At 39.0% G+C, this 27161-nt stretch overlaps 1 protein-coding gene across 1 annotated transcript in view; it reads right to left on the bottom strand.

Annotated features, from left to right (window-relative positions):
- LOC140752329 (E3 ubiquitin-protein ligase AMFR) overlaps nucleotides 1-27125 on the bottom strand; it is a 57201-nt gene extending 30076 nt beyond the window's left edge. The window contains exon 1 of the mRNA XM_073086584.1: nucleotides 26481-27125. Coding sequence (XP_072942685.1) covers nucleotides 26481-26765 — 285 coding nt within the window. The 5' untranslated portion in view covers nucleotides 26766-27125. The remainder of the gene's footprint in view (nucleotides 1-26480) is intronic.
- Between the last annotated feature and the right edge of the window lie 36 nt (nucleotides 27126-27161).

Here is a 27161-nt window from a genome sequence, read left to right as displayed (position 1 = left end):
CTCGGCGGAACAAAACAGTTTGTGCTAATTTCTCAGAAAGTCCTTTGTCTAGACTTGAATACCTTTTATCCCAAGAAGAACACGACATAGCACACGATGCGAAAATTCTCTACTGGTCTAAGATCCGAAGCTAAATCGAACTGGACCGAGCTGATAATAGAATTAAACTCATTTTATAATGAAATTAGTACATTGGGTAATACATTAAAAATGGGTTTGCTAAAAAAATCCTGGACAGGATAATTTTAATTATTTTTTGAAAAATTAAAATTTAATTGAAAATTAAATTTTGCAACATCAAGATAATACGAAAATTCTATTCTGAGTGAATGTTAAAAACATACAGAATGTGCAGGCTTTGGGTGGCCTATTATTTACGTGGACGAACTACTGGGTTGTCAGGTATAAACAGGTATTTCGCTGGCAACTACTTTCACTCATGATGATAATAGATAAAATTTTATATCAGTAGAAGCGCTGTTTTATTGTGAACACGTTGATATAGGGTTGTCTGCAAAATGAAAATTTTTAAATTTTTAAATTTAATTTGATTTTTCAAATTAAATTTAAATCAATAATTAAAATTATCCTGTCCAGGATTTTTCTAGCAAACCCATTTTTAATGTATTACCCAATGTACTAATTTCGTTATAAAATGAGTTTCATTCTATTAAATTATCAGCTCGGTCCAGTTCGATTTAGCTTCGGATCTTCTACTATACGTTTTTAAAATGAGGCAATTATGTTATATGTGAGCTGTTCATTTCCACACATTTTTTCATTTATTTTTGTAAAATAGCAAAATTTTTGGTATGCGACATACAGTAATCAATACGGCGTCATTCTTACGTGAATCATTTAACTTTAGCGCAATCTTATCAGCCCATTACCTTTAGCGTAAGTTACAACACGGCTTTAGGAAGCACGCAGAGCAAGCACGGCAAGAGTGAGACAGCTTGAAACCTTCACAAACCGCGTACGGAATTAGAAATTAAGTATCCTTTCGCCCCCCTCCGATGCAATATTAAACCTCCACTCCCGCCAGCGAACGTAACAGCGGCGCAACGCTACACAGAAATTCATTATGCTGTATGCATAATCATTGCTCAAAAGGAAAAAATAATCTTCAATCAATCAATTAAGGAACAGTAAATAGTATAATTATGGAAAAAGTGTGGGGCGCTTTTCGAAAACTGATACTTCCTTTGATTTCTAGAAAATGAAAAAAAAATGTAAAAATGATTTATTGATTCACAATTACATTACAAAGCGTTGCCAGGGCCCTTGTACTGAGTACAACTCGTATTACTGGGTACCCCGCTCAATCCTCCTAGAATACAATTGAATCAACTAATAATATCATGTAGAAAACATTACCCAACTTTGATATAGCCACTGTGCGTAACTACGGTGACGTAACTTTCAGTAAACAGTAACTTTCTTCTTCAGGTCTTCAATTTGGTTTGATAAGAAATTCATCGATTCTTCTATCGTTTTTAGACTGGACGTAATTTTAGCTGATTCATTTTTCTGTTGTGACATCCACGATGAAAACACGTCCCTCATCTCGTCTTTGAATTGGGAGAGGTCAGTCACCAAGTCTTCTGTGCGCATACGCTTAGTACGCGTACTGACAAAACTCGCTGGTGGTGGCGTTTGCAGGTTTGTTGCGGCTTGTCGCAAATTCGAATCACGAAATACTTCTGGTAGACAATAACACTGGCGTAGCAGATAATAGTGTCCGTAGAACGTAGCTTACGGACAATATTATCTGCTGATTGAAGGTTATTTTTTCCTTTTTAGTTGATTTTATCATAAAGCGTGTTTTTTAGTTTTTTTTAACTATATTTATTTTATTAATTTTTAGTATTTGTTATTATAGCGACCACCAATATGCATGCTTTATAAAAAAAATCAAGTGTCTATCTATTACGATTTAAGAGATAAAGCCCTGTGACACACGAACAGTCAGCGGAGGGCTTCGTTTTACCCTATGAGTACGGAATCCTAAAAATCAATCTAGTAACTTGCGATGAACTTTCTCTAAGGCGCTCAAACAATCTCGCCTTGAAAATCGTGAATCCTGAGGATATTGATAAGGACAATGGTACAAAATTATTAAAATCGTGTATTGTCATCGGTTTTTGATAATTCTTCAAAATTTTGAATTAAACTGAACGTTCAAAGTGGATAGAAATCGGGTTCAAAGATTCCGTTACATAGTTACATACATACAACCCAAGCCAATAAAAGCGTCTTAATGATATTTATTAATTATATAGGATTCCTTGTCTGCACTGGCAGCATAAAATTATCATATAAAATGTTCCTGTTATAGAAGTATGGTATAACTGTTAATAATTAATGTGGTGAATTGCACCTTCTCGACTGTTTTGTCGGTATTTATGAAGACCCCGTCCTGTTGCCTACAGGAAAAAAGGTATTCATGTCCCCATTATCCAATAAATGAAATATATATGTATAGTATAAATATAAACAAAGACTATGAATAGTTATATAAATATATAATATGTAATAGTAGTTATTTAAGATATATATACCTATATAAATGAACTAAAAGAAACCCTTATTTATGTACGTACGTACTCGATGTGTGTGCTGTGTGTGTTAGTGGTATTTATGTATCATTATTCTGTGTGTTGTTTACAATTACAGTGTCTCCGAGTACTTTGCTAAGTATGATTGATGTATGTATTGCTGCCTGTTTTTGTAATATGGTGATGTCAATGAATGTGTCTAACTTTTCTATATATTTTTTAATACTTTTAGCTACTACGCCAGTAGCACCAATAACTATTGGAATGACAGTCGTTTGCGTTTTCCACAGCCGACTTACTTCATTTTTAAGAAGGTGGTATTTGCTCAATTTTTCGATCTCTTTTGGTCCTATATTGTAATCGGATGGTACTGTGACGTCTATTAAGTATGTGTGGTTATTAGTTTTGTCTATGTATATTATATCCGGCCTATTGTGTGAAATGATGGTATCGGTTTGTACTGGCATTTCCCAAAGAATTTTGGCGGTCTCATTCTCTTTTACCTGTGGCTGTGTGAGAGTTTCTTTCCACCATAGACTAGAGACTTCTATTTTATGCTTCTTGGCTAAACACCAATACACATACTGAACGAGATTGTTATGCCTCTTGACGTAATAATTCCCCGCCAGTTTTTCACAGCCTGATATGATGTGTTGTGTAGTTTCGTCCCTACAGGCGCACATGCGACACTTGCCGTCTATTGGTTCTTTTAGAATATCTCGTCTATATTGTCGGGTCATAATTGATTGATCTTGTATGGCGAATACTGAAGACTCTATTGCTGAAGATATTTGCTGCTTTTTAATCCATTTAAATGAGAGCTCTGTATCTATATTTGACTGGTCTAATACTTTTTTAATGAATTGTCCATGTTGTTGTTTATTTCTCCAAATGTCTTTGCTTCTTTTAATTATTGCTTCCCTAATGTCTTTGTCTGTATGTATATTTCCTCGTGCTAAATTTAGTTGAAATTCTATCTCCTTTGCTTCATTAATTATTGAATATTTATCCCTATGTTTATCATGCTCCACTATTGCCTTTATTAAATCATCACTTTCAGCTATTAGGTATTGTTTATATTTCAATATCTGTGTTTTGTACATGTTTTCTATGTTTAATAAACCTTTCCCAGCCTGAGTTACCGGTAAGTACAATCTTTCTACTTCTGCTTTTTGTTGGTGTGCCTTTTTTATTGCTAGTAGTTTTCTTGTTTTCGTATCTATTTTCTTTAAGTCACTATTTTTGTAATTTATAACACCGAATGAGTATAGTAAAACCGGAATGGCGTAAGTATTTATACCTTTTTTTAAATTTCGCGAATTTAGATGTGAATTAAGTAGTTTTTTCAATCTTTTAAAGTATTCTTTCCTAATTTGATCCCTAATTACGCTATGTTCAATTTTTCCTGATTCATGTATTCCTAAAAATTTATATCTATCTTCTATTGCAAGTTGTTTAATTATATCCCCATCCAATAGTATATGACCATCTCCTGTCACTTTATTTCTATGTCCTGAAATAATATCTATTGTATTGCATTTGTCTAAACCAAACCTCATTCCTATGTCACTTGTAAATATCTCTACACTATCTAATAATACTTTTAAATTATGTTTATTATTTGCATATAATTTAAGGTCATCCATGTATAATAAATGATTTATCCAAAGGCTATCCTTGAGTTTATAGCCTTTCATTTCATATTTGCCTAATATAAAAGAAAGGGGATTGATTGCCAGACAAAATAATAATGGTGAAAGTGAATCGCCCTGAAATATTCCGCGTTTTACCCAAATCGGTCCAGTAGCTAATGAATTTTGCGTACCACGAGCTGTCATGATCACTTTCCAAGTCGGCATAACAAATTCAAGAAATCTTTTGATAATGGGTGGGCATTTGTAGACATCAAGCACCTTAGTAAGCCATTCATGCGGCACGCTATCAAACGCTTTTTGGTAGTCTATCCAAGCCATGCACAAATTTTTTTGGCACTGATGTGCATCCTCTAATATGGCCTTGTTTACCATGAGGTGATCCTTGCACCCTCTAGCTCCTCTACGGCAACCCCGCTGTTCTATTGCCATAATATTGTTTTGGTGGCAGTGGTCGTACAAAACATTGGCCAAAACGGAGCTTAATAATTTGTACATTGTGGGCAAACACGCAATTGGTCTCCAGTTTTTCGGATCTTCAGTTTGTAACTGTTAATAATATTATATCGTCGTGCAGTATTTAATATTACGTTATTATTTCTTATTAATGTATGCACAACACGCACATGCACCTAATCATTCTAAGTGGTTAATAATTTACTTTAATAACAATATTTTCAATTTTTTTTAACACATAACTTATCTTACGAACCTACATAGCTCTATGGCGATAGAAATTATATTTTCATGTACCATATATTTATATAAACAAGTTAAATGAAGTAAGTCGCAAAATCTGTCACGTGAATACTGAATAGGGAGAAACCTTACACTCGCAGACCCGACACGTGACAATTCCCACCTGGCCGTCGTCACGCGACGCCAGGCGCTGCTGCGGGTGACGTGTCGTCTACTTCACGAAATACGGATCCATAATTACAATATTCTACGCCATCCCAGCCACGTGTAATTCATTCAAATGGCAATAGCTTTACCGAATTGTGCAATGTAAACTAATCAGCAATTTATTAACTACGATCTAATCATCGACATCCATAAATAAAGAACGATATAGTCAGCTTCTCCGAGCAGTTGAGGCTAGGTATAGAAAATTAGGTCGCAAGTTGCAATTCAATAACCGTCGGTACCTAGTTACCAACATACTGGCCGCAGCCCGCAAGGGTATTGGGATATTGGAGCGTCCGCCGCAGCGCGGTTAAAAATGAGATTCACATTTATTTCACAGCACTTTACCTTCCACTATTTCATATTATCTGTGTCGTAGAGGATTATTTATCACGAGTATTGTGCATATATGTACTATTTGGTACCTTAGCACAAAACAGGTGCGTATTGTAAATAGATCGTCAACTTTTATTGTACTGACCGCTATCGGCGTTTGTACGTGTACAATTGTACATTGTGGACATATAATTACCATAAAATAAACGATAAGTCACGTTAAAAATTAATTTATACTTAACTTCCGAGTCGTGACAATAAAATTTAAATGCAAATTGATGTCGCGGGGCGCTGTGTGTTCGGCGGTGTGGTGGTATGCCACGCCGCCACCTAACCTGCGACCGTATAGGGGTGCGGGCGTGATGTTGTACGGACGGCCTTCTTCCGTCCGGCGCCGGAAGCCCGCTCGTAGTGGTAGTCGTCGCGTCGGGGAGTTGCGCCTGTCCCGTGCCGTAGAGAGGGTAGGTGCGGGGAAGGGGTGACGTGCAATAGAAACAATAATTGACGTGCAATAGAAACAAGAGTGTAGGCCAGCCAAAGCCTCTTCCCTATCCCGACCTAACCCCTACTTTCTCTTCTTGCGCAGGAACGCTTCCGTCTTCAGATTTTCCTTCTTCTTCCCCAGGAGTCTTCTTCTTCTCCAGGAGTCTTCTTCTTCTTCAGGAGTCTTCTTCTTCTTCGGGAGTCTTCTTCTTCTTCAGGAGTCTTCTTCGTATTCTTCTCTGCTGAGACCATGCTTACAAGCAAGCAAAGTGGGCGTCCTACTCTGTGGCCTGAGGGGGGCCTCCAGGAGTGGGGTATACGGGTCTCGAGGTCTCCCTCTTTACCCGGGCAATTCTCAAGGGGTCGACTGCCCCCGGTGCTATGTTCCGCCGTTAGGCGAACTTACGGAAATAATTGTGGGGGGGGGGGGGGGTGGAGTGTCTTCGCGCTGCCCCGAGTGAGGGTTGACGGACTCCCCTGGATGGTCTGGGGATCCTAGCCCATGAGCTCCCTAGGGAGCGGGCGCCCGTCAGGAGGACGAGCGTGAAGCGGCGCGATGCCCCTCAGGTGGGAGTGTGGGCCGTTGTCGGCTTTCGCGAACATTCGCACCGACATCGTCCTCACGAACTCCTCTATGGTCGGAACCCTGAGGTCACGCGCCACCACATCGTTCCGCACGTAGCGACCGGCGCCCACGATAGCACGTAGGGCCTGGTTCTGCTGCGCTTGGATGCGTTTGCGGTTCGACTTGGCCACCAACGCGTACCATGCAGGCGCCGCGTAGGTTAACCGGGATCGGATGTACGTCTTGTACACCCTTAGTTTGGTGGATGTCGGCAGCTGAGATGACAACACCGGTCGGAGCATCGCCCGTGCAGCACGGGCCTGGTGAATGACGTGGTTCACCTGAGGCACCATGTGCAGCGAGCGATCGATGTGACATCCCAGGTACCTAACCGTGGGCTGCCAAGCTACTTCCCGATCACGGAAACGTAGCGGCGACGGCATAGCACGGTGTCGGCTGAACAGTGTTGCGACCGTCTTACCGACGTTGACGGTCAGCTTCCACTTGTCCAGCCACTCGGGTAGCAAGTCGAGCAGCCGCTGCATCCTCGCGACCGCCAACTCGGGACTGCGCGAAGTGGTAAAGTAGGCGCTGTCGTCCGCAAACAGCGCAAGAACGGCATCGTGCTCCCACTCTTTGAGGTGACCCTCTAGAGTGGGGATGTCGTTGGTATAGAGGGAGTAGAGGAGCGGCGAGAGGCAGCTGCCCTGCGGGACTCCTGCACGAATGGGGCGGGGGTCGGAATCGTAGCCCTCTACCGACACGAAGAACTGCCGCCCATCAAGAAACGACGCTACTAGCCTACACAATAGCGCCGACACCGGCGACTCCAACAATTTGAAGACGAGGCCAGCATGCCATACACGGTCGAAGGCCTTCTCGATATCGAGAAAGACCCCAACAGTGCATCGCCCGCGATTGGTCTCGTCTGCCAAGTGGTGGAGTACCCGTGTCAGTTGCAGCGTAGTCGAGTGGCCCGCACGGAAACCGAACTGTTCGTCCCTTACAGCAAGTGACCGCGACAGTCGTTTCAATGCGAGCCTCTCGAAGAGCTTTGCTATGGTAGGTAGTAGCGTGATGGGTCGGTAGCTTTCCGGGAGACGTCTGTCTTTCCCCGGCTTCGGGAGGACTATGACCTTCCCCAACTTCCAGATGGTGGGGAAGTGGCCCGTGCGGAGGACACCGTTAAAGAGCCTGGTCATAGCGACCAAGGCTCCCCTGGGCAGCATCCTCAGCGCTAAGTTGGGGATCCCGTCGGGGCCTGGCGCCTTGCGCTGATGTAAGCGCGCGGCGACCTTCCGCGTCTCCGAGGGCGAGATGAACTCCAATCCCTGGGGTGGCGGTGTCGGGCGTCCGACGAAGTCCTCAACCCACGCCTCCACTACCTCGTGGTGTTCTTCGACAGCGCCTACGGGGTTTGAGAATTGCTCGAACAAGTGCTCCGCAAGTATCTCCGCCCGTTCTCTAGGCGCGAAGCGTCGCCTGCCCTCTCCGTCTAGGAGCGGGCAGACGGCCGCCCTAGTGCGAGTGAGCTGTCTGTTGAGGTGGTGCAGAGACCTCTCGTGTTCGCCCGCCTGGTCCACATACGCGTCCCAGGCGGCGCCACGGCAGGCACTCATCTCGCCAGACAGCTCCTCCGCCAGTGCGTTGAGCTCACGCTTGATCCGGGGACAGCGGGTGCGGGCCCAAAGCTTACGCAGCAAACGCTTTTTGTATAGCTTGGCCTTAAGACGAACTGGGAGGTCGGTTTTGTGGCTCTCCACCGGTTTGTGGTCGGTGGACGCCGCCAAAGCATCCTTAAGGGTGTTTGTTAACAGATGGGCGGCGGCTTCCACCCCTTCCGGGGTGGAAAGCGAGCCACTGAACTTAAGGTTTTCCACACTGGACTGGTACTTCTCCCAGTTCGTCACGCGGCGGAACCGGGGGGGCGCTACGCATTCTGCCCCTAGACCAAGCGTGATTAGAATGGGGAGGTGCTGCCCGTCCAAGTCGTACAGCACCTCCACACTCACCGGGTATTGGAGATTCCTGTGGAGCACTATGTCCAGGACATCGGGACGATGGGACTCGGCCGAGGGGATGTGCGTGGGTGCCTCTGGCCCAAGCACCTCATAGCCCATCGCCTCGGAGTCATGGTGCAGTTTGCGTCCCGCTGGGTTGACCGTGCGCGAGCCCCAAGCCGGATGCTTGGCGTTAAGGTCGCCGGCCACCAGGGTCGCAAATCGCAATACCATCGTCCAAGATGTTAGCGATGTCCCGCGGGTCAAAGAGGGGACCAGGTGGGCGGTAGGCCGCAAACAACCGCATGTCCCGACCCGCCATGCACACAGATACCCCTATGGAGCGAGTCTGAGTGAATGACGGGAGCGGTAACTCATCGTGTACCACGTCGCGGCGGACCGCAACCGCCGTGCCCCTAAAGGCATGACCGGACGGTGCGATCTAGGGGTCGCAATCCGGTATTCGAGATTTCGAAAATACCGGGATACCGGGCCAAATTTAGGTCTTATTAATACCGGTTTTAATTTCACAAAAACCGGGATATTCGGTATTTTCGGTTTTTAGTAAAATAAAAAATAAAGTTATAGTCATAAAAATTGACTCCAATGGATTCTGGCACAATGCAAAAGTCCATATTAAACAAGCGTTACAATCATAGATATATTCAGTAGGATAATATATCTATGGATACAATCGACACAACCTATGAAAATCAACAAACATCAGCATTGGATGTCAGGTGAGACTTGGCGTATTGTATAACTTCGTTAGAGAGCTAAATAAAAGGTTCGATTTGAAATAAAAGATCTCTTAAAAAATTGAGGATTCTAATGGTGTGATGAAGTACGCGCTGCTATTTAACTTATTAAAACGCGACAAAGCAATTAATATAGATGATATTCCTATTGAAGTGTTTCGATCAATGTATGAACTCGAGGTTGACATGTTGCATACCATATGTAATCGCGTCTGGGAAAATGGACAGTGACCACGACACTGGGCCCACACTATTTTCATTACACTTCATACAAAAGGGTCGACAAGGAAGTGCAGTAACTATAGTTTTATGCTATATTTCTTGAGTGTATCACAATAAAAGAAACATTTAGAGGAAGATGATATATTTTCAAAATATTTTATAACAATGACAATTATGACAATAGGCGTCAAGAAACAACCCGCCAACACGATCTTCGCTTTAACAAGATCTGCTGTCGATAGGCTTGATAAGATTTGGAGGAACCGCAACATATAAAAAAACACCAAGACAGACCAATATGGTTGTCGCAAGGGCCGATCAGCTGGTGGTCTTCTTGTGTACCTCATTCACCTTTGGGAACAAGCTGTTGAGAGCAACGGGAAGGCATTGGCCGTAAGCCTGGACATCGCTATGGCCTTTGAACGGCTCTGGCATAGGGTCCTTCTCGCGAAGTTACCATCTTAAGGTCTTCCCGAGAGGTTGTGCACATAGACAGCCAGCTTTCTGTCTGAGCGGCATATTAAGGTCGTAGTTGACGGGTGCTGCTCAGACACGGAGCTCATCAACGCTGGCGTGCCCCAAGGGTCTGTATTATCTCCCACACTTTTTATTCTGCATATCAATGATTTGCTGCTATTAACCGGTGGCACTCATTGCTATGCAGATCATAGCACGGGAGATGGTATGTACACAGGCCGTGCGGACACCTCTCGGACATTCGTGGAAGAAAGCAGAATCCGACTTGTGTCTGAAATCGAGAACTCTCTGGAGCAGGTCTTGGAATGGGGTCGTCTTACCCTTGTTGAATTCAACCCCATGAAGACACAAGTCTGCGCGTTTACCGCTAAAAAGCCCCATTCGTCATAGCGCCTAAGTTCCAAAGTACCCCGCTCACCATTGGTAAAAGTGTAGGGATTCTGGGAGTTGACATCTCGTGTGACGTGCAGTATCGGAGTCATTTGGAAGTTAAAGCCAAGTTGGCTTCAAAGAAACTGGGCGTCCTGAACAGAGCCAAGGGGCACTTCACTGGGGGCCAACTCTTTCTGCTTTATGAAGCGCAAGTGAGGCCCCACATGGAGTACTGCTCGCATCTCTGGGCAGGGGCACCACAATGCTTAAGCCGGAAAACTGGTTTTCTGAGCTACCCCAGAGCAATACCGTAAAGAGAGCCGCGCTTATTTAGGCCCATTTTCATGTCATTTTCACTTTGGCTGACCTAGTTTTTCCTCTTTATTTATTCATTTCCCAAAATTTACATATATGTGTTATACATTGTTGGAATGCTTATAATTAGTCCTATCTAGCTACATAAGTTACATGGTCATACCTAAATTAGTTACAAAGTTATTCGTGAAAATATTCCAAAAATGTACATCTTACGTCATTTTACATGTCAATATTCCTAATTATCTCGAAATTATCACAATTGATTCTTACTAATCTTACATCAATATGAAGCTAGAAACATATTCTAGGAGATAACATAAACTTTAGAAATATAAAATATGTATAAAACTCAAAAACTTAACCTAAAATACTATTTTCATAAAAATACGTAAAACCTCTAATAAAATGCTACAAATGCGACCGATAGCGCCATCCACCGTGTCTTATCCTTAAACTAAAACTTACGTAATGTATTTTCTTATTAATCTTATATAAACACATATACAGTCGGACTTAAAAACAAGTTAATTACAATTATGCATAAAATATCGTAAGTCAGTCGCCGACACAAATTAATGTGCCGATCCAGTTAAACGACGCATATCAATCCGTTTCTATGATGTCTGCCATAATGTTTTTCGACTTGTAGGAACATTTACGTAGTTAACACTAACAACGTAAATTTATGTCATAAACCAGTTTGTTTAAATAGGCCAAACCTGGCCAGATTCGTCAGAATAATAAGACAAAATATATTTAAGCTGGACGACACAGGCAGTGTGTTATTTACACGTTTTCAAGGCAGTCAAATGTCAAGGACGCCATCGACATTGTTTTGGTACCGACTTACCGAGGAAAGTTGGCACCGTCGTGAGCTACTCCGGAAAGGATTGTCTTCGTTTGCTCTTTCAATGCGACTTGTCTAAATCATTTAGGGGGAACAAAAGGGTAAGCCAAGCTAACGGTGAAGCTTGACAGAGATGACACTAGAATTAATTTCTGTGGCTATTTTCTGATGACCGTAATTTTGGTTGATCTCAAACTTCGTTGCGCTAAACAAAGAAAAAAGCGTTTAATGATTCACGCATGACTAGGTTTAATAACATTAAAATTTTAATTAGAATTATTACACTAATTTTCGTTGGCTTCCTACAGCAGGGAACGATTGCATCATAGTTACTTCAAAACAAAATTCCGCATGAAAGAACGCCAACGTACAATATACGCTGAATTTATTTTTAACAACTCCCATTACGTGTGAGTACTAACACTAACACATACGTATTACTAACGCAATGTAAACAAAAACACCACTCCTGTAAAATTTGTTTATTCGTCTCTAGTCTGTCACACACTTGACACCAGAATTAGTAATTTGGCTTTGTTTCTAGACTCTATGTAAACCTCCAACTATTGATTATATTCGAAAGGTTGACAAAATTTAAATAATGCATAACTACCCGAACAAGTTGAAAAGGCGCAGTGGCCAAAAATGAATAATCCGTGTTACTTTCAAAAAAGTAATATATATTATAATAATGTACATAATTAAATAATGCCTTATGAATACAACATACGCACACTTTCACTGCCACTACAAGTTGACAGGTAAAAAAACAAGTCGATTGATCTTATAATAAACAGCGAGGTTCAGTGATCGTGCGACTGCAACACGGCTTAGAGGAGTAGTTTTATTGCCGCTCCAATCGATATCGCCTCATGTGGAACTGTGGGTTCAATAACTTAAAGAAATCACCTCTTCACCTTATTAGTTGTACATGACACATCGCTATAAATTGTTCATGCTTTTCTTGACGAAGGTTACATACCCGCATTTTATAGGCATTTCATAAAGATACTAGATCTCGCCCAGGGGTAATATTTATTATTGGATTGATGCAAGTGTGCACAAAGGACCAAAATATTAATAAGGAAAATTTTACGTGGATTTTAGGAGCTCAACGTGAGCAGTTTAGTCGCCACTTATGACATGGTATCTTCATTTAATTATCATGAAGACTTAATAAGTACATTAAATACTTTATGACCGACACATTTTGTCAATACGCATAAGTACTATTTTATAAGTAGTAGTTATAGATGATTTAACCTTTAGGAATTTTTAAGGTTGTGTATAACGTTCGATAAACAAAAGGTAAAAGTAAAATGCACTAATTGCACGGTTAATCAGGTTGACCGAGCTGGTCGAGTGGGCGCCGACCGCCGCGGCAGGGCTCTCCCACGCGCCGGATATTTAAGTACATAGTACATACGTGCCCCGCTTCACCCCCCAGCATACGAGTAAGTATACTATTGTTGCAGAGTTGCAGACGCGACTGTTGTTTATGTACAAAAGAAGCAGGTACAGTGCATGCAACTATAATGAAATATTGCTGCGTTTTATGATTGTTACTCATGTCTTCATCAGAGTTATCACGTCTGGGCATTGGTCTCTTCTAATTCTGAATAGTCTGTTTTATGTATCCACCGAAACACTTGTAGGAAAATGTCACTTAGTACGCAGTAAGTATGTATTGTATATTCGGCGATAATTGCCCCGTTTGAACAACTAAAATATTTTCAACACGATATACATTAATATCTTAATGAATTGTTATTTTTAGACATTAATGGTCCTATAACGAGTATGCTTCAAATAACTCGATAATACTTCATTCTTACTATAATCTAACACTATTGTTATTGAACCTTTGCCGTTCTAGATAAAAAAAATGTGTATTGCAACCTAAGCATTGGCTTTCCGGATCACACTAGTTACGCTATCGTTTAATGTATATACTCGTACTATTGTTTTTATACAGAGCACACGTCAGAGATAAGCTGTGACGCATAAAATATAACACACAACACATTTACAAATATAAATAAAAACGGCGCGTCGTAATAGGATTATGATGATAATAGCAGTTGATATATTATTTTCTCACCTGCCTTTCAGATTTAATAAACAGACTGTGCCTAAAACTGTCTATATATTCAGTATACATTCTTCAAACAAGGTGTATTATTTTACAATTTAATGGTCGTTTACTGTAATAAAGAATATAAGAAATACCAAGTTAATAATATTATTTTAACGACGATTAACCAATTTAATACGAAAAAAGCCTGAAAGACATTGAAAATAAATAGAACTCATCATGTGAAAATAGTCACGCAGACATAGCACCGATAACGTTGAAAACCTATCCTAACCTATTTCAGGAAGAAGGATAACAAATATAAAGTAAAATACGAATACCTATTACACTTTTTTTTATAATATAGGAGTAGCAGACGAGCATGCAGTCCACCTGATGGTAAGTGGCTACTGCCGTCCATGGACATCTGTAATCAACCCCAGATAGGATTAGATATTCCTACGTGAGGTCGGCCACATATGTGCCGCTACCCCTGAGGACTAAGTTGGAACGCCTCGGAAAAGTCTGTCTCCCTTAACACACCCTTCAAAACGGAACACAGCAGCGCCTAACACTGCTGTTATTAGGTAGAAATAGGTGTGGCGATGGTGCCACCGGAGTCGAACCACAAAGGGTTCTACCACCTTCAAATAAGAACTTCATTGCATTTCCAAACCGATCGAAATCTAACTCTTTACTCTAATTCTAGCTAAAGCAGAGAGCTTCTGGGTTATTTAAGTAAGGAATAAAACAATATTTGGGAAATTTACACAAGTCGATAAAAGTATTATTCGAAGGAACAGACCTTGCTTTTACCCCATGTTAATTCGGCTGTAAGAGGGTGTCTAATATCCTGTGCTTCCCGCGCTATTTCAACGTAATTCTCCAAAGTAATACTGCTTGCCAAAGCGATCTCACTACTGCAATGTTGTTTAGGATTCTTTATCTACTCGTACCTGTAGACTAGAGTGTTTTGTTGTCACTGAATGAAGTCTTGTCTGGGACTCAAAGCTCTACATTTCTTCCATCTCGTAGTAAATCAACACCTTTAATCAGTTTTCTCCTTTCTTTCGCTTCGGTAATGCGGTAACGGTTCAAAAGCAATGTTTTGCACATTTAAGCGAGCCGGCCATTTCAAGACGACCAGGCTTTCGCTCATGGCGCTTGCTTCTCGAAAGTCACATTAAGTTCGACATTCGGTTCATACATTTACTGTAGTGATTCATGAAGAAGAATTTAATGAGTTGTAATAAATCTCAATATGGAGTATTCAAAAGTTGTTTTAGAACTCACAGAACATTATTTGATAAAGTAAGTATATAGGATAAGTGATGAACGTAGTCACCATGTTGGTTAAGATATTTTTTTAAATAACTTTACTAGAAACCGAATTCAACTGGTTCCCATACTACAAAGACAAAGTATTTTACTATTTAGGAGTACGCCATATTCTTTACTCTACTTTGTGTGTTATTTAGCGCAGTACTATAATTTGATTATCGGAGTTGTTCATGACGAATTCTGATCTCTCTTGTACAGGCTGCCGTAATAGTCGACTGTATGAACATAAAGTCGCATTTTTTTTCGCAAAAAAACAATGAACAGACATTTGCTACAACAAATATCTAAATATATATAATTCAAAGGTGACTGACTGACGTAGTGATCTATCAACCTAGAGCCCAAACCACTGGACGCATCGGGCTAAAATTTGGCATGCAGGTAGATGTTATGACGTAGGCATCCGCTAAGAAAGGATTTTGATCAATTCTACCCCCAAAGTGATAAAATAGGGTATTAAAAATATTACTTCGTAACGCGAGCGAAGCCGCGGGCAAAAGCTCGTTAAACATATAATTTATATTCCAATATTAAAAACATTTCATTAACTGGGTAACACAGTTTAAACGAATTAATTATTTCCTTTTAGAACATATTAACTCATTTCTTATGAGAACCTTCTTTAATCATATTTTACTTCCGATCTAGTTGTGTTTTCATGTTTAAAATCTTGAATTATAATGTGGAGTAAAAGTAAACTGCGTTCTCGATCCTAATATGAGTAAGTATTTATCGAACAATACAGTTACATATTCAGTTATTCGCTGACCTTCTAAAATTTCTCACAAACTTTTCTGAACAGGTTCTACATTCTACTGTCAATATTAACTTAAATCGAGACACTTTTTTCGAATGTTGAGTCACAATTTTGACCAGATTTTCGAGATTCTCAGAGATATGGCCACAAGTTTGTTGGGTACTAAATGCACTGGCATAATACAAAAGTAACATTGCAACATTTACAATTGGAGATAAAACAATAATAGTATGTACAACGTACATAGACTTGGCCATTGTCATTTTTACGTGGCAGTTGTCTTAAGATTCTCCAATTTTCTTAAGATTCTCAGAAAATGCATATAGAACAATAAACAAGTCAGTTCATGCGTCATATTTTTGTCATCGCCAAACCTATCCTAACCCAAACTTTATATATATTCAAACGCTGTCAAGTGCAAGAAACGTGTCATTTGGCGTCGCAGGTTTATCCAAAAAGTAAAAAAGATTGATTGGTATTAATTGCAAATACTACGTGGACTTTATGCTATAGGAGCGCGGCGTTCGGTCAATTGCCTTCGCGGCCGTGTCCTCAAATCGCGAGCGCTGCGAGCCGGCGCCGATCGCCTTGCACATTTCGTAGAGTCACCTTGACGCCGGCTCGCTACACATCGCCCTAATTTATTCCAATCCAGCTTCCAAGCCGCATCAAAACATTTGAAAACGCTTTTTCAGAAACGCATCTGGTGACTTTGTACTCTGTATACTAATGCATATAACATTAGTTATACCTTTTTTATTTGTTTGCGAGGGGGAAACCTTCAAAAGGTACCCGTCGACGTGGGAGCGACGCCGGGTTATGTGGGATTTTTACCGCACTAAAACCCCCCCGGTGGCCGTCCTCGGCGCTTGGTGAAGAACTCCGGGATCTCCGATGGAACACAACCGGAGTCCTCCGAGCGCGATGCCCAAATCGGGCTCTTCCCTGGGGGAGCAGTTTACGCTCCTCCCACACACCTAGTGTTACAACGGTATGCGGCCACACACACCGTCGTCCTTCCCGGGGTTACTTGCTGGACGGTTCGAGCCCACCCACCCTTGCCGCCCGCAACCCCAGAAGCCCCCTTTTAGTCGCCTCTTACGACAGGCAGGGGATATCGTAGCCCTATTCTAGTCCCGAGACTACAGGGACAAACATTAGTTATACCTACCATTGTGAATGTTCTGGAAGTTAATTCTAGATAAAAATGAAACGAAAAAGTAACATTTAGGATACCAAAATAATTTCATGAAAATTAAAAATCTAATTTAAGAAACTTCCACTACACATAAATTGCATGATCGCTACTTTTTTGTAATCTGGCTTGTACATACATTCTGAGAAGTGTGGAAAAACACAGACGCATGCAAATAATATTTTCCACAATACCTGTCATTTTATAGCTTTTTCCCGTAGAAAACGGCACATGACTAAAGGGAGTACAGCTCACCTGATTATAATTTATCTCTGCCACCTATGAACATTTGAAACCAACTCCAAGCGGGACAGAAATCTTGCCTACGCTCTACTATCTTAAGTTCTTGGCTTCATTGAATTGAAGTTGATATGCCTTACAAAATAAATTTGTTGCCTTTTGAATTTGATTAACATACATATATACTTGTGTAGTGACGTAGTACAAAATTTGCCACTGACCTTTCAGAGTGATTAATTTTTGTATACTTGATCATTGATCATCACGTTTAGCCTCATTAAAATTATAATGGTTTCTACGGGTAAAAATCTACAACAATAATAAATTACAAATAAACCTTGCTATTGACAACACAATGATATGTGTATATGTATAAAATATGTATATAAATGTATAAAAATATTTATAAAATAAAGCCGTATTTATTTTCTAAATACATATCTATGTGCCACGAATACGGATCGATTTACTTTTTTACCACTGCAGCTTTTAATTCTTCTTCTTACCACCACTACATAAAAGTAATATAACAGACTTGATCGCAGACAACCAAGTTACACGAACTTAGTTATAAATGCATCGCGGTATATTTATTATAAGATGGAATAACAATAGCGTGTGGAGCGTTTAAAATAAACTCGAGACGTAGAGTGAAAGTCGACTGCTCTTGAGATCTCGGGATTAACCTTGGCCATAATCTTCCCGTGGCCATATAGTATGTGGACGTGGGAAGAATGTTAAATATAATTAAATGCAAAAATAGGCTATAAGCTAGGTTATACAATGTATTTAATGCCGGCACTATGTTTACATAAGACACGTGGATTGTCGTGCTCGCGTCGTTCTAATTGCGTGCACCCTTAACGGTTCTTAAATTTTACTTAATATGTATCCCAAAATATTTTCGATCAAAAAGTGTCATGTTTCCCTATAACGCTTCTCTTTGCGCATAATCTACCCAAATATATTGACATAAAATTATTAAGTGGTTATTTTAAAATTACACACAAAATATTTAAATCGTGATAGTAAATATTTATCTATACATATTTACAATGAAGAACTTAGGTTTGCAGAGGTCAAGAGCATTATTTACTGAACATTATTTAGGCATATTAGTAGCAGTTTTATATAACCGCACTGGTTAGGTTGACTATGAAAACTTAATTTATTATAAACCTATAATATTTTTATTTATTTGATACTTGTTGATATTGGTAAGAAACAGACGGTATGGTTATAAAAATTGCTTTGCAGTAATTATTTATTGATATTTTATACATTTACATTTAAAATTTCAAGTAGGTTCATGTTTGAGTAATTAGTCTCCTCTTCCAGTTACGATATGAGGAAGTAGACGCGGAAGGATCAACTAAGCTTGTTTCCGCTCAAACGAAGGTCCATACGTACAATTTTAATTACACATATCTTGCATACTTTGTCTGTAGGTAATATATTACAACTAAAAACGATTAGTTGCTGTTTCTAACTTTCTATACGTTGTATATTTTTATCAATGGCCCAGTGATATTTTCCTATTTAATGTCATTAGAAAGCTTTACTTTTGCCTTTATCGGTGCATCAGTTAAGCTTGTTTTTACCGTTTGTGTCCAAATTGGATTGGATACATCCTCGTTACTATATCTGTGCTGTTATGATATCAATTGCTTTAATCTTTTTATCTCTAAACTTGCGAACGGTTTCTTTATTATTTTCGATTAAATACTGAATTAATTAGTGCTATTATAGGGATTTCCTACATATAAACATTTTGTCGAAACTACAAAGTACCAAACGTAAATTGTTCGATAGTAACACATAAATCGTTACAGTATCTTCTTCAAATCAAGTTTAAATTCGAGTAGGTTAAAGGAATAATTTCAAAATTTTAATAGATAACCGATCAACGGCTTACGGTCAATCACCGCCCTGTTCTGCAAACAGCAGCACGCACCACCGTAACCATGTTTTAGTGAAACAGGCTCAAACCTGAACGATGTGTACAGATACATGACCTTTGCGTAGGAAAAGCATTTTATTAGAATTTCCAACTGTATTGTTTCCGCGAGCCCGAACGTCAATACTAATCTTAATAACACTATACACAACGTGTTCTCCATAAAACATTTAATGTGTCTGTATTATAGTGAGGAGACGTATTATTCATGTCGGTACCCACTGTGTCCTACCTGTTATACTACGCCTCACTTATAGGTATTACGCGTAGGCACCAACATGAATGAAAGCTAGATCAAAAACTTTAAGCACTAAATATCGAAAATTAGTTCGCAAGGAACTGAGAGGTTATGGGTTGCCCATGCGCCATGCCTGGTTGCCCATGCGCATAACCTGAGAGGTTATGCGCATGGGCAACCAGCTTTCTGTCGGAGCGGCACATCAAATAACGTCGACGGATGCTGCTCTGACACGAAACCTGTAAACGCTGGCGTGCCCCAGGGCTCAGTCCTATCTCCCACACTATTCATTCTGCATATCAATGATATGTTGCAACAAGTAGGCAACATACATTGCTATACAGATGATAGTACGGGAGACGCTACGTATACAGGCCGCGCAAATACCTCTCGGACTCTCGTGGAAGAAAGCAGAATCCGACTTATGTCTGAAATCGAGGACTCTCTGGAGCAGGTCTCGATATGGGGTCGACTTAACCTTGTTGAGTTTAACCCCACGAAGACACAAGTCTGCGCGTTTACCGCTAAAAAACCCCATTCGTCATAGCGCCACGGTTCCAAGGTATCCCGCTCACCATTGGTAAAAGTGTGGGGATCCTGGGAGTTGACATATCGTGTGACGTGCAGTACCGGGGTCATTTAAATGTTAAGGCGAAGTTGGCATCAAGAAAACGCCCAGTTTTCTTGAACAGAGCGAAGCGGTACTTCAGCGCGGGGCAACTCCTTCTGCTTTATAAGGCGCAAGTGAGACCCCACATGGAGTACTGCTCACATCTCTGGGCAGGGGCGCCCCAATACCAACTTAACCCACTTGACTCCGTGCAGAAACGCGCGGTCCGAATCGTCAACGACCCGGTGATCTCCGATCGGTTAGAACCTTTGAGTTTGCGGAGGGACATAGGTTCCCTCTGTGTGTTCTACCGGCTTTACAATGGTGGGTGTTCCGAGGAACTATTTGACCTGGTGCCTACGTCACCATTCCTCCATCGCACCACTCGCCGAAGGATGAAGTTCCATCCACACCAACTGGACTCGTGGCGGTCCTCCACGGTTCGGTTTGCACGGACGTTCTTGCCGCGGACGTGTAAGATGTGGAATGAACTTCCTCCTGAGGTATTCCCGGAGCGCTATGACATGGGGCTCTTCAAAAAAGGTGCAAAAAGAGCTCTCATACAAAGCCGGCGATGCATTGGCGACTCCTCTGGTGTTGCAAATGTCCATAGGCGGCGTTGACTACTTTCCATCAGGTAGCACGTCTGCCGAATCCTCAGGTTAAACGATAATAAAAAAAATAAAAAAAAAAATATTAATTGTACGCAATCATTTAACTAGACTCGATTAGGATTGTATGCCCAGTAAACCTTAAAAACTCCTATGTAGGTACTACTATAATTTTACTTAATTTATATCGTCAAATTTAATTAAAATAAAATAATTGTGAGAATCGTGATTAATTTAATTAGACTTTATAATTATAAAAATTAAAAAAGTTACACGCAGTGAGTTCTGTGACCTGAATTCAACAACAAAAATGAAGACAAATGTATGCGTTAAGACTCTTTAACTAACGGTAAAAATTTATGTTCGAATATTTGGCAGTCGTTAATTTTAGCGGTAAAAGTAATGAATACTAATTTAACCTAAATACAATAAGCGAATTTCTAAAAAGGCGGAAATTAAAAGGAGACTTGTAAGTGTACTACCTTTTACTCACGACTTCGCTCGATATCAGGGGTTGATGAATCGTTTTTTTTTTATATCCGTCAGGATGAGTACTTTTAATCGGAATAATAGGTATCCTATGTAAGTTTCTGGACCTCCGACAACGCGTGTACAAAATTTCATGAGAATTGTTTTGGTAGTTAAGGCGTCAAAGCATAGCAAGCAAACAAACAAACAAACAAACACAATTTAACTTTTGCTTAGTTAGATGTCTACAAACTTTTAGTTATTACAAAATCTCCAAGAACCATCTAATTATATTTATTTCTACATTGCAGGATAAAATTATGAAACATACGAGGGTGCGTTTTTAAGTCCGCGGAATGGCAGGGTTGAAGGGGGGATAGCGGGCTCGTTAAGGGCGGTACGTGTTAAGTGACTCATAAATAGTATAAATATAAAGTTTTATCACAATTGCATCATTAGTTTTAAAACTATCGACAATTAAACAACTCATTCCGGAAGAAAATTGGAAGTATGGAGAAAATCGAGCATCGCGCCGTTATAAAGTTCCTTACCAAGCAAGGAAAGTCTGTGCAAATCATAATGGAAGAGATGTCATCGGTTTACGGGGACTCTTGCCCTGGAAAAACGATGGTTTACAAGTGGAACAACCTTTTTAAGCAAGGCAGGGATTCACTTGAAGACGACCCACGACCAGGACGGTCTGTTGAGGTGACCATTCCGGAAACGATAGCGGAAGTCGAAAAATTAGTACTGGATGATGCTCGGCTAAAGAAGAAACAGCTTGCAGAAATGGTTGGAGTATCGGATACAACCATTTTTAAAATTCTGCATGACCATCTTGGCATGACTAAGGTCAGCGTGCGGTGGGTGCCGAGAATGCTCACGCCGCCTCAGAAACAACAGCGCGTTGAATGTTCCCGTGCGTTTTTGAACCTGTGTGGAGAAGATAAGGATATTGTACTGAATCGAATTGTTACTGGAGATGAAACTTGGGTTCACCATTATGAACCTGAGTCTAAACAAGACTCCATGCAGTGGCATAAAAAGGGTACAGCACCTCCTAAAAAGTTTAAGGTGTCACAATCGGCCGGCAAACTCATGGCGACAGTCTTTTGGGATGCAGAAGGAATTTTGTTAATAGATTACAAAGATAAAGGTGTCTCTATAACCGGAGAATATTACGCAACAATCTTGGAGCGGTTAAAAGAAGCCATCAAAGAAAAAAGACGAGGAAAATTATCCAGAGGTGTCCTGCTGTTGCACGACAATGCGCCCGTACACAAGAGCCGTATTGCACTGGCTGCCCTGCATAAGGTGGGCTTTGATATTTTAAATCACCCACCCTATAGTCCAGACCTGGCTCCCAGCGATTATTATCTCTTTCCAAAAATGAAAAAAGAGCTTCGTGGAAAGAAATTTTCTACAGACGAAGAAGTAAAGGACGCAATTTCCTCGTATTTTTCCGACAAGGACAAAACATTTTTTTATGAGGGTTTAAATAAGTTAATACAAAGATCTGAAAAATGCATTCGTCTTGCAGGAGAATATGTAGAAAAAGAAAAATAATTTTGACATTTTATTTTCGCTCCTTGTCCCTCATTCCGCGAACTTAAAAACGTAGCATGGCCAGGTATCAAGAATTTTATTTTTATTTGAATCAAACACAAAATAAAACACAACAGCTTGCACGAATTTAATGACATCAGTTTTATATTTCCCTGGCATATTATTAGCCACATTTTGCTAAATGTCATCAAGAGACATTAAACACATCAAGCTTGTGAGACCACAAATTGCCGTGAAGTGCTTTATTTCATATGTCCTTACATGTAAGGTTATATTACTGAACAAAGAATATTATTACATGAGTAAATTAATTAGTTATATGTTATTATTTATTATACTATTAATAAGTTAATATTCACAGTAGATTCTGCAGTAGGCGTGACAAGTGGCAAATATATATTAATTACTGACAAAAAGCCTTTGTGATCCCTTTTAAGTACATTGCCTACACAAAGGAGTTTGAAGGTGGTAGAACCCTTTGTGGTTCGACTCCGGCGGCACCACCGCCACACCTATTTCTACCTAATAACCGCAGTGTTAGGCGCTGCTGTGTTCCGGTTTGAAGGGTGTGGTAAGGGAGACATACTTTTCCGAGGCGTTCCAGCTTAGTCCTCAGGGGTAGCGGCGCATCTGTGGCCGACCTCAGGTAGGAATATCTAATCCTATCTGGGGTTGATTACAGATGTCCATGGGCGGCAGTAGCCACTTACCATCAGGTGGACTGCATTCTCGTCTGCTACTCCTATATTATAAAAAAAAAAAAAATGTAGAAAGACAAATTTATGTATAATATGTGTTACAAATCTATATGTACCGCAGTGTGCCTAATTTATAATATTAAATTAAACAAAATAAAATATTCATTATTTACATTCTGATTGTCATGTCAAACAATAGCCTATGTCAATGGACTGGACTGAAATGGACTATTGCTTTTAAATATGGTTAAGCCTCACTCTTCTAGTGTTGCATGTGTTTCAAATTTCAAAATGCAAAACTGAGAAATTATTAATATTATAAGTTTTGTACAACTTATTTTTTACTATGTTAAAACAAGGATAATAACTTTCTAACCAAATAACAAGAAAATAATTAAAGCAAAAAATATATACAAATTATTTCTAATTTTCAATATACAGGGTGAATCTCCATAAAGTGCACATATTGAAACAGGTAAAATTAAACCGCATTTTGTCGACAAAAAAAAATATAAAAAAATAAAAAAAATTTTTTTTTGGGTTTTACGACCTTTTGAATTTTTTTTTGGGAATTGTGCACCTGAAGTAAATAAATCGCTATAACTTTTAAACTAAGAGGGTTATCAGGTTCAAACAAATATAACAATGATTGCCAATGATGGGCCGTAATGATCCATGAAAAAAAAACAAAAAAAAATCATCTTCCCAGGAAAAAAATGTCAGATTAGTGCAAAAAAGCACTTTTTTTAGGTAAAATTTTCAGTAATCATCAATTTCCTCGAAATAATCTAGGCATTTTATTTTTTTATTATTGTTTAATGCAATTCTACGTCGTATTAGCTTTCAAACACTAAAAAAACCACGCCTCTAACTCAAGTATAAAGTTTGCTAGGAACGTTTCAAAAAAGATACTCATGACGCGACGCACGTGCGCCCTAATAAAACTGGTATAGTCCGACCCATAATTAGATGTCCAAAATATAAACAAAGAAAACTATCAAAAATATGTTTCAATGGTAAATTCATGGTAGTTTCTTATTTTTGACGATATTAAAGTGATAAAACTGTAATAAAATAAATCTTTAATAATTAAAAAAAAAACACTAGTTTGTATTAAAAATGTTATTTATTACCAACACCCTTAAAAACTGCCTTTGTTTAAGCGCTCGTAGGAAACTTTATACTTAAGTTAGAGGCATGCTATTTTTAGTGTTTGAAAGCTAATACGACGTAGAATTACATTAAATAATAAAAATAAAATAAAAAGCCTAGATTATTTTTAGGAAATTCACGATTACTGAAATTTAACCTAAAAAAATTGCTTTTTTCACACTAATCTGACTACTTTTTTCTGGGAAGATAAGCTTTTTTGTTTTGTTTTTTTCATCGATCAGTACGGCCTATAATTGGCATTCATTGTAATTTTTGTTTGAACATGATAACTCTTTTAGTTCAAAAGTTATAGCAATTTATTTACTTTAGGTGCACAATTCCAAAAAAAAAAACTTCAAAGGGTCGTAAAACCCAAAAAAAATTTTTTTTATTATTTTTTTTATTTTTTTTGTCGACAAAATGCGGTTTAATTTTACCTGTTTCAATATGTGCACTTTATGGAGATTCACCCTGTATACAATCAAGTGTAAAAAAATAGAAATAGTATGTACTTGTGCTTATCAATGACTAGTATAGAAACCAATTTATTAAATAATACTTGCATATGACACAAAACATGTTGAAAGAAATGTTGGAATATATTTTGTAATGACTTATTGTTCTGAAATATCTTATTGCATAATGCATAAAAATTCTAAAATAAAGTATTGGAATAAGAAATATTATTTATATTTCTTGCTTAGAAATATGGAATAAATAGCTTTATGTTAATGTTCAGCTTGTATTTCCAAGGCATTCGTTTATCAAGGTTTATACATCTTAATTGTGTTAATTAAGCTAGTCTATCTACTATTAAACTATACAAGACAACTAGACAAGGACAGCATACAATAATCATATCTAAAAACTTGTTTAGCTAATGTGAGATGTAACTGATTCTTCTTTATGATTTTACTAATATATTGGTAGTATTTTATTTTCAATATCAAGCAGAAATTGATCTGGAATTGGGCCTTTAAATTTGGAATAAAAGGTTTGAATCCCAAGCACAAACCTTTCAAAGTTAAGTGCATTTTAACATTTAATTATCACATTAGTTTATGAAGTATAAAAACATCTTTGTACATACATACATACAAACTTGGCCAGTGCAATGGACTCTATACTCCATCCTAGTGCTATCCTAAACCCTAGATAGTGCCCTTTCACTTCGAAAGGCAACTTGATTGATGACTGTTTCAAAATTATGTGTTTCAGCAAGATGTTTGTTTGTTAATGAAAAACACTATATGTGAGATGTAGTTGATAAGCATGATTTTAATATAAACATAACTAAATGCTTATCAGATAAGCCTAATCATATGACATTATATTTTTTTTATCTTCTTTTCAATAATTGTATTCAAAGAATATTTATTTTATATAAGCCTACTGGGTAGACTTACTCACTAGTGACAAGACATTTGCGGAATGGAGGGCACTAACCTTAGTTCATAAAACTCCCCACTATTTTGCTCAATGCAAAGTAATTCTTTTTAAACTGAATTGTTTCTTTTTTTTTTGGTGACTCCAATTCTGATACAATGAAAAGCTCTGAATTTATAGTGCTATTTTTTTGGCATTAGTAGATTAGCAGTGATAGATTCTATAATTTTCTAATATACTAATCTATTAAATTTATTCTCATCTCTTCCTTCATATTGGCAGTCAGTTAAGTTTTACAAAGACAAAAACTAAGGATTTATAAATTGATAAAAAAAAGAAAATCTTTTTTGTAAAGGGTTGCAAATTCAATCCAGTTTATTTAACAGCAACTAAAAATATTATTAAAATTGGCACCATGGTAGGTTTAAAAATATTATGCAATAACTACTACATACATACTTGAAAATATATAAATTATATGGCCTCCAATAAATACCGCTTAATGAAGGTGAAACCTAATTTATATACCGAATATTTATTTAACAAAAAGTAGAATTTCAAGAAAAAAACAAGTATTGTTATGCATGTCAGGTCTACATAAACATTGTAGTATTTTATAGATTAGAAAAACAACTGTGGCTGGAATTTTAATAACTATTATAATAAATTTTTTTTTTTTTTCATAATACTCACCCACATACAAAGTGGCTCCTGCATCATGAAAGTCATAACTTCCACGATCTGCTCGGAGACGTCCCGCGTAGAGTTGGCGCCGGGCGCCGCGACGCCGGCCTGCTCCATGCTCGCGTCTGCGTCCGCTACGGGCTCCTGCCGCTGCAGGGTTGCGTTCGCTCTCCAATTCGGGTCATTTGTCACGTTCACGGCGTAGCACACCGCTACCGACAACAATAAAACACTACCCGCCGAGTAAACCTTGAGATTTGGCAAGGGCAACCTGTCTAAGAGTGTCACAGGCATCTTGAACGTTCTCCGCTTTCCGACTCACTAACGCGATACGTTATTACCCTCGACACGGCTTCGAGGCGCCCACCTTAATGACATTGGACAGTTTACAAACAAAATTTTATCAAAATAATTTTCTAAAGTCGGTAACACATAACACGACCGTGGTAGCCGCCGCGAATTGTTACATTGCACATTTCACGATGTTGCTTTGTAATAGAAGAATATGAAGCACTATGCACGGTATATTAAGTTTTTATGTATGTTTTCAGTACTTATCAGTAAATTATGAACACATGATGAACTGTGAAAGTGAAACAAACTGGGTATACGTAAGAACGGCGATTGTCGATTGAATATGAATTTACAATTTAGGGATGTTATAAAATAATCGACTTTTATTTCACTCGA

Source organism: Epargyreus clarus, unplaced genomic scaffold (genome assembly GCF_041222505.1).
Source record: "Epargyreus clarus isolate Ecla_fem2 unplaced genomic scaffold, WU_Ecla_fem_2.2 ptg000024l, whole genome shotgun sequence".
Lineage (NCBI taxonomy): Eukaryota > Metazoa > Arthropoda > Insecta > Lepidoptera > Hesperiidae > Epargyreus > Epargyreus clarus.
Note: the sequence above shows the minus strand (reverse complement) of the source record. Positions and strands in the feature narration are given on the sequence as shown.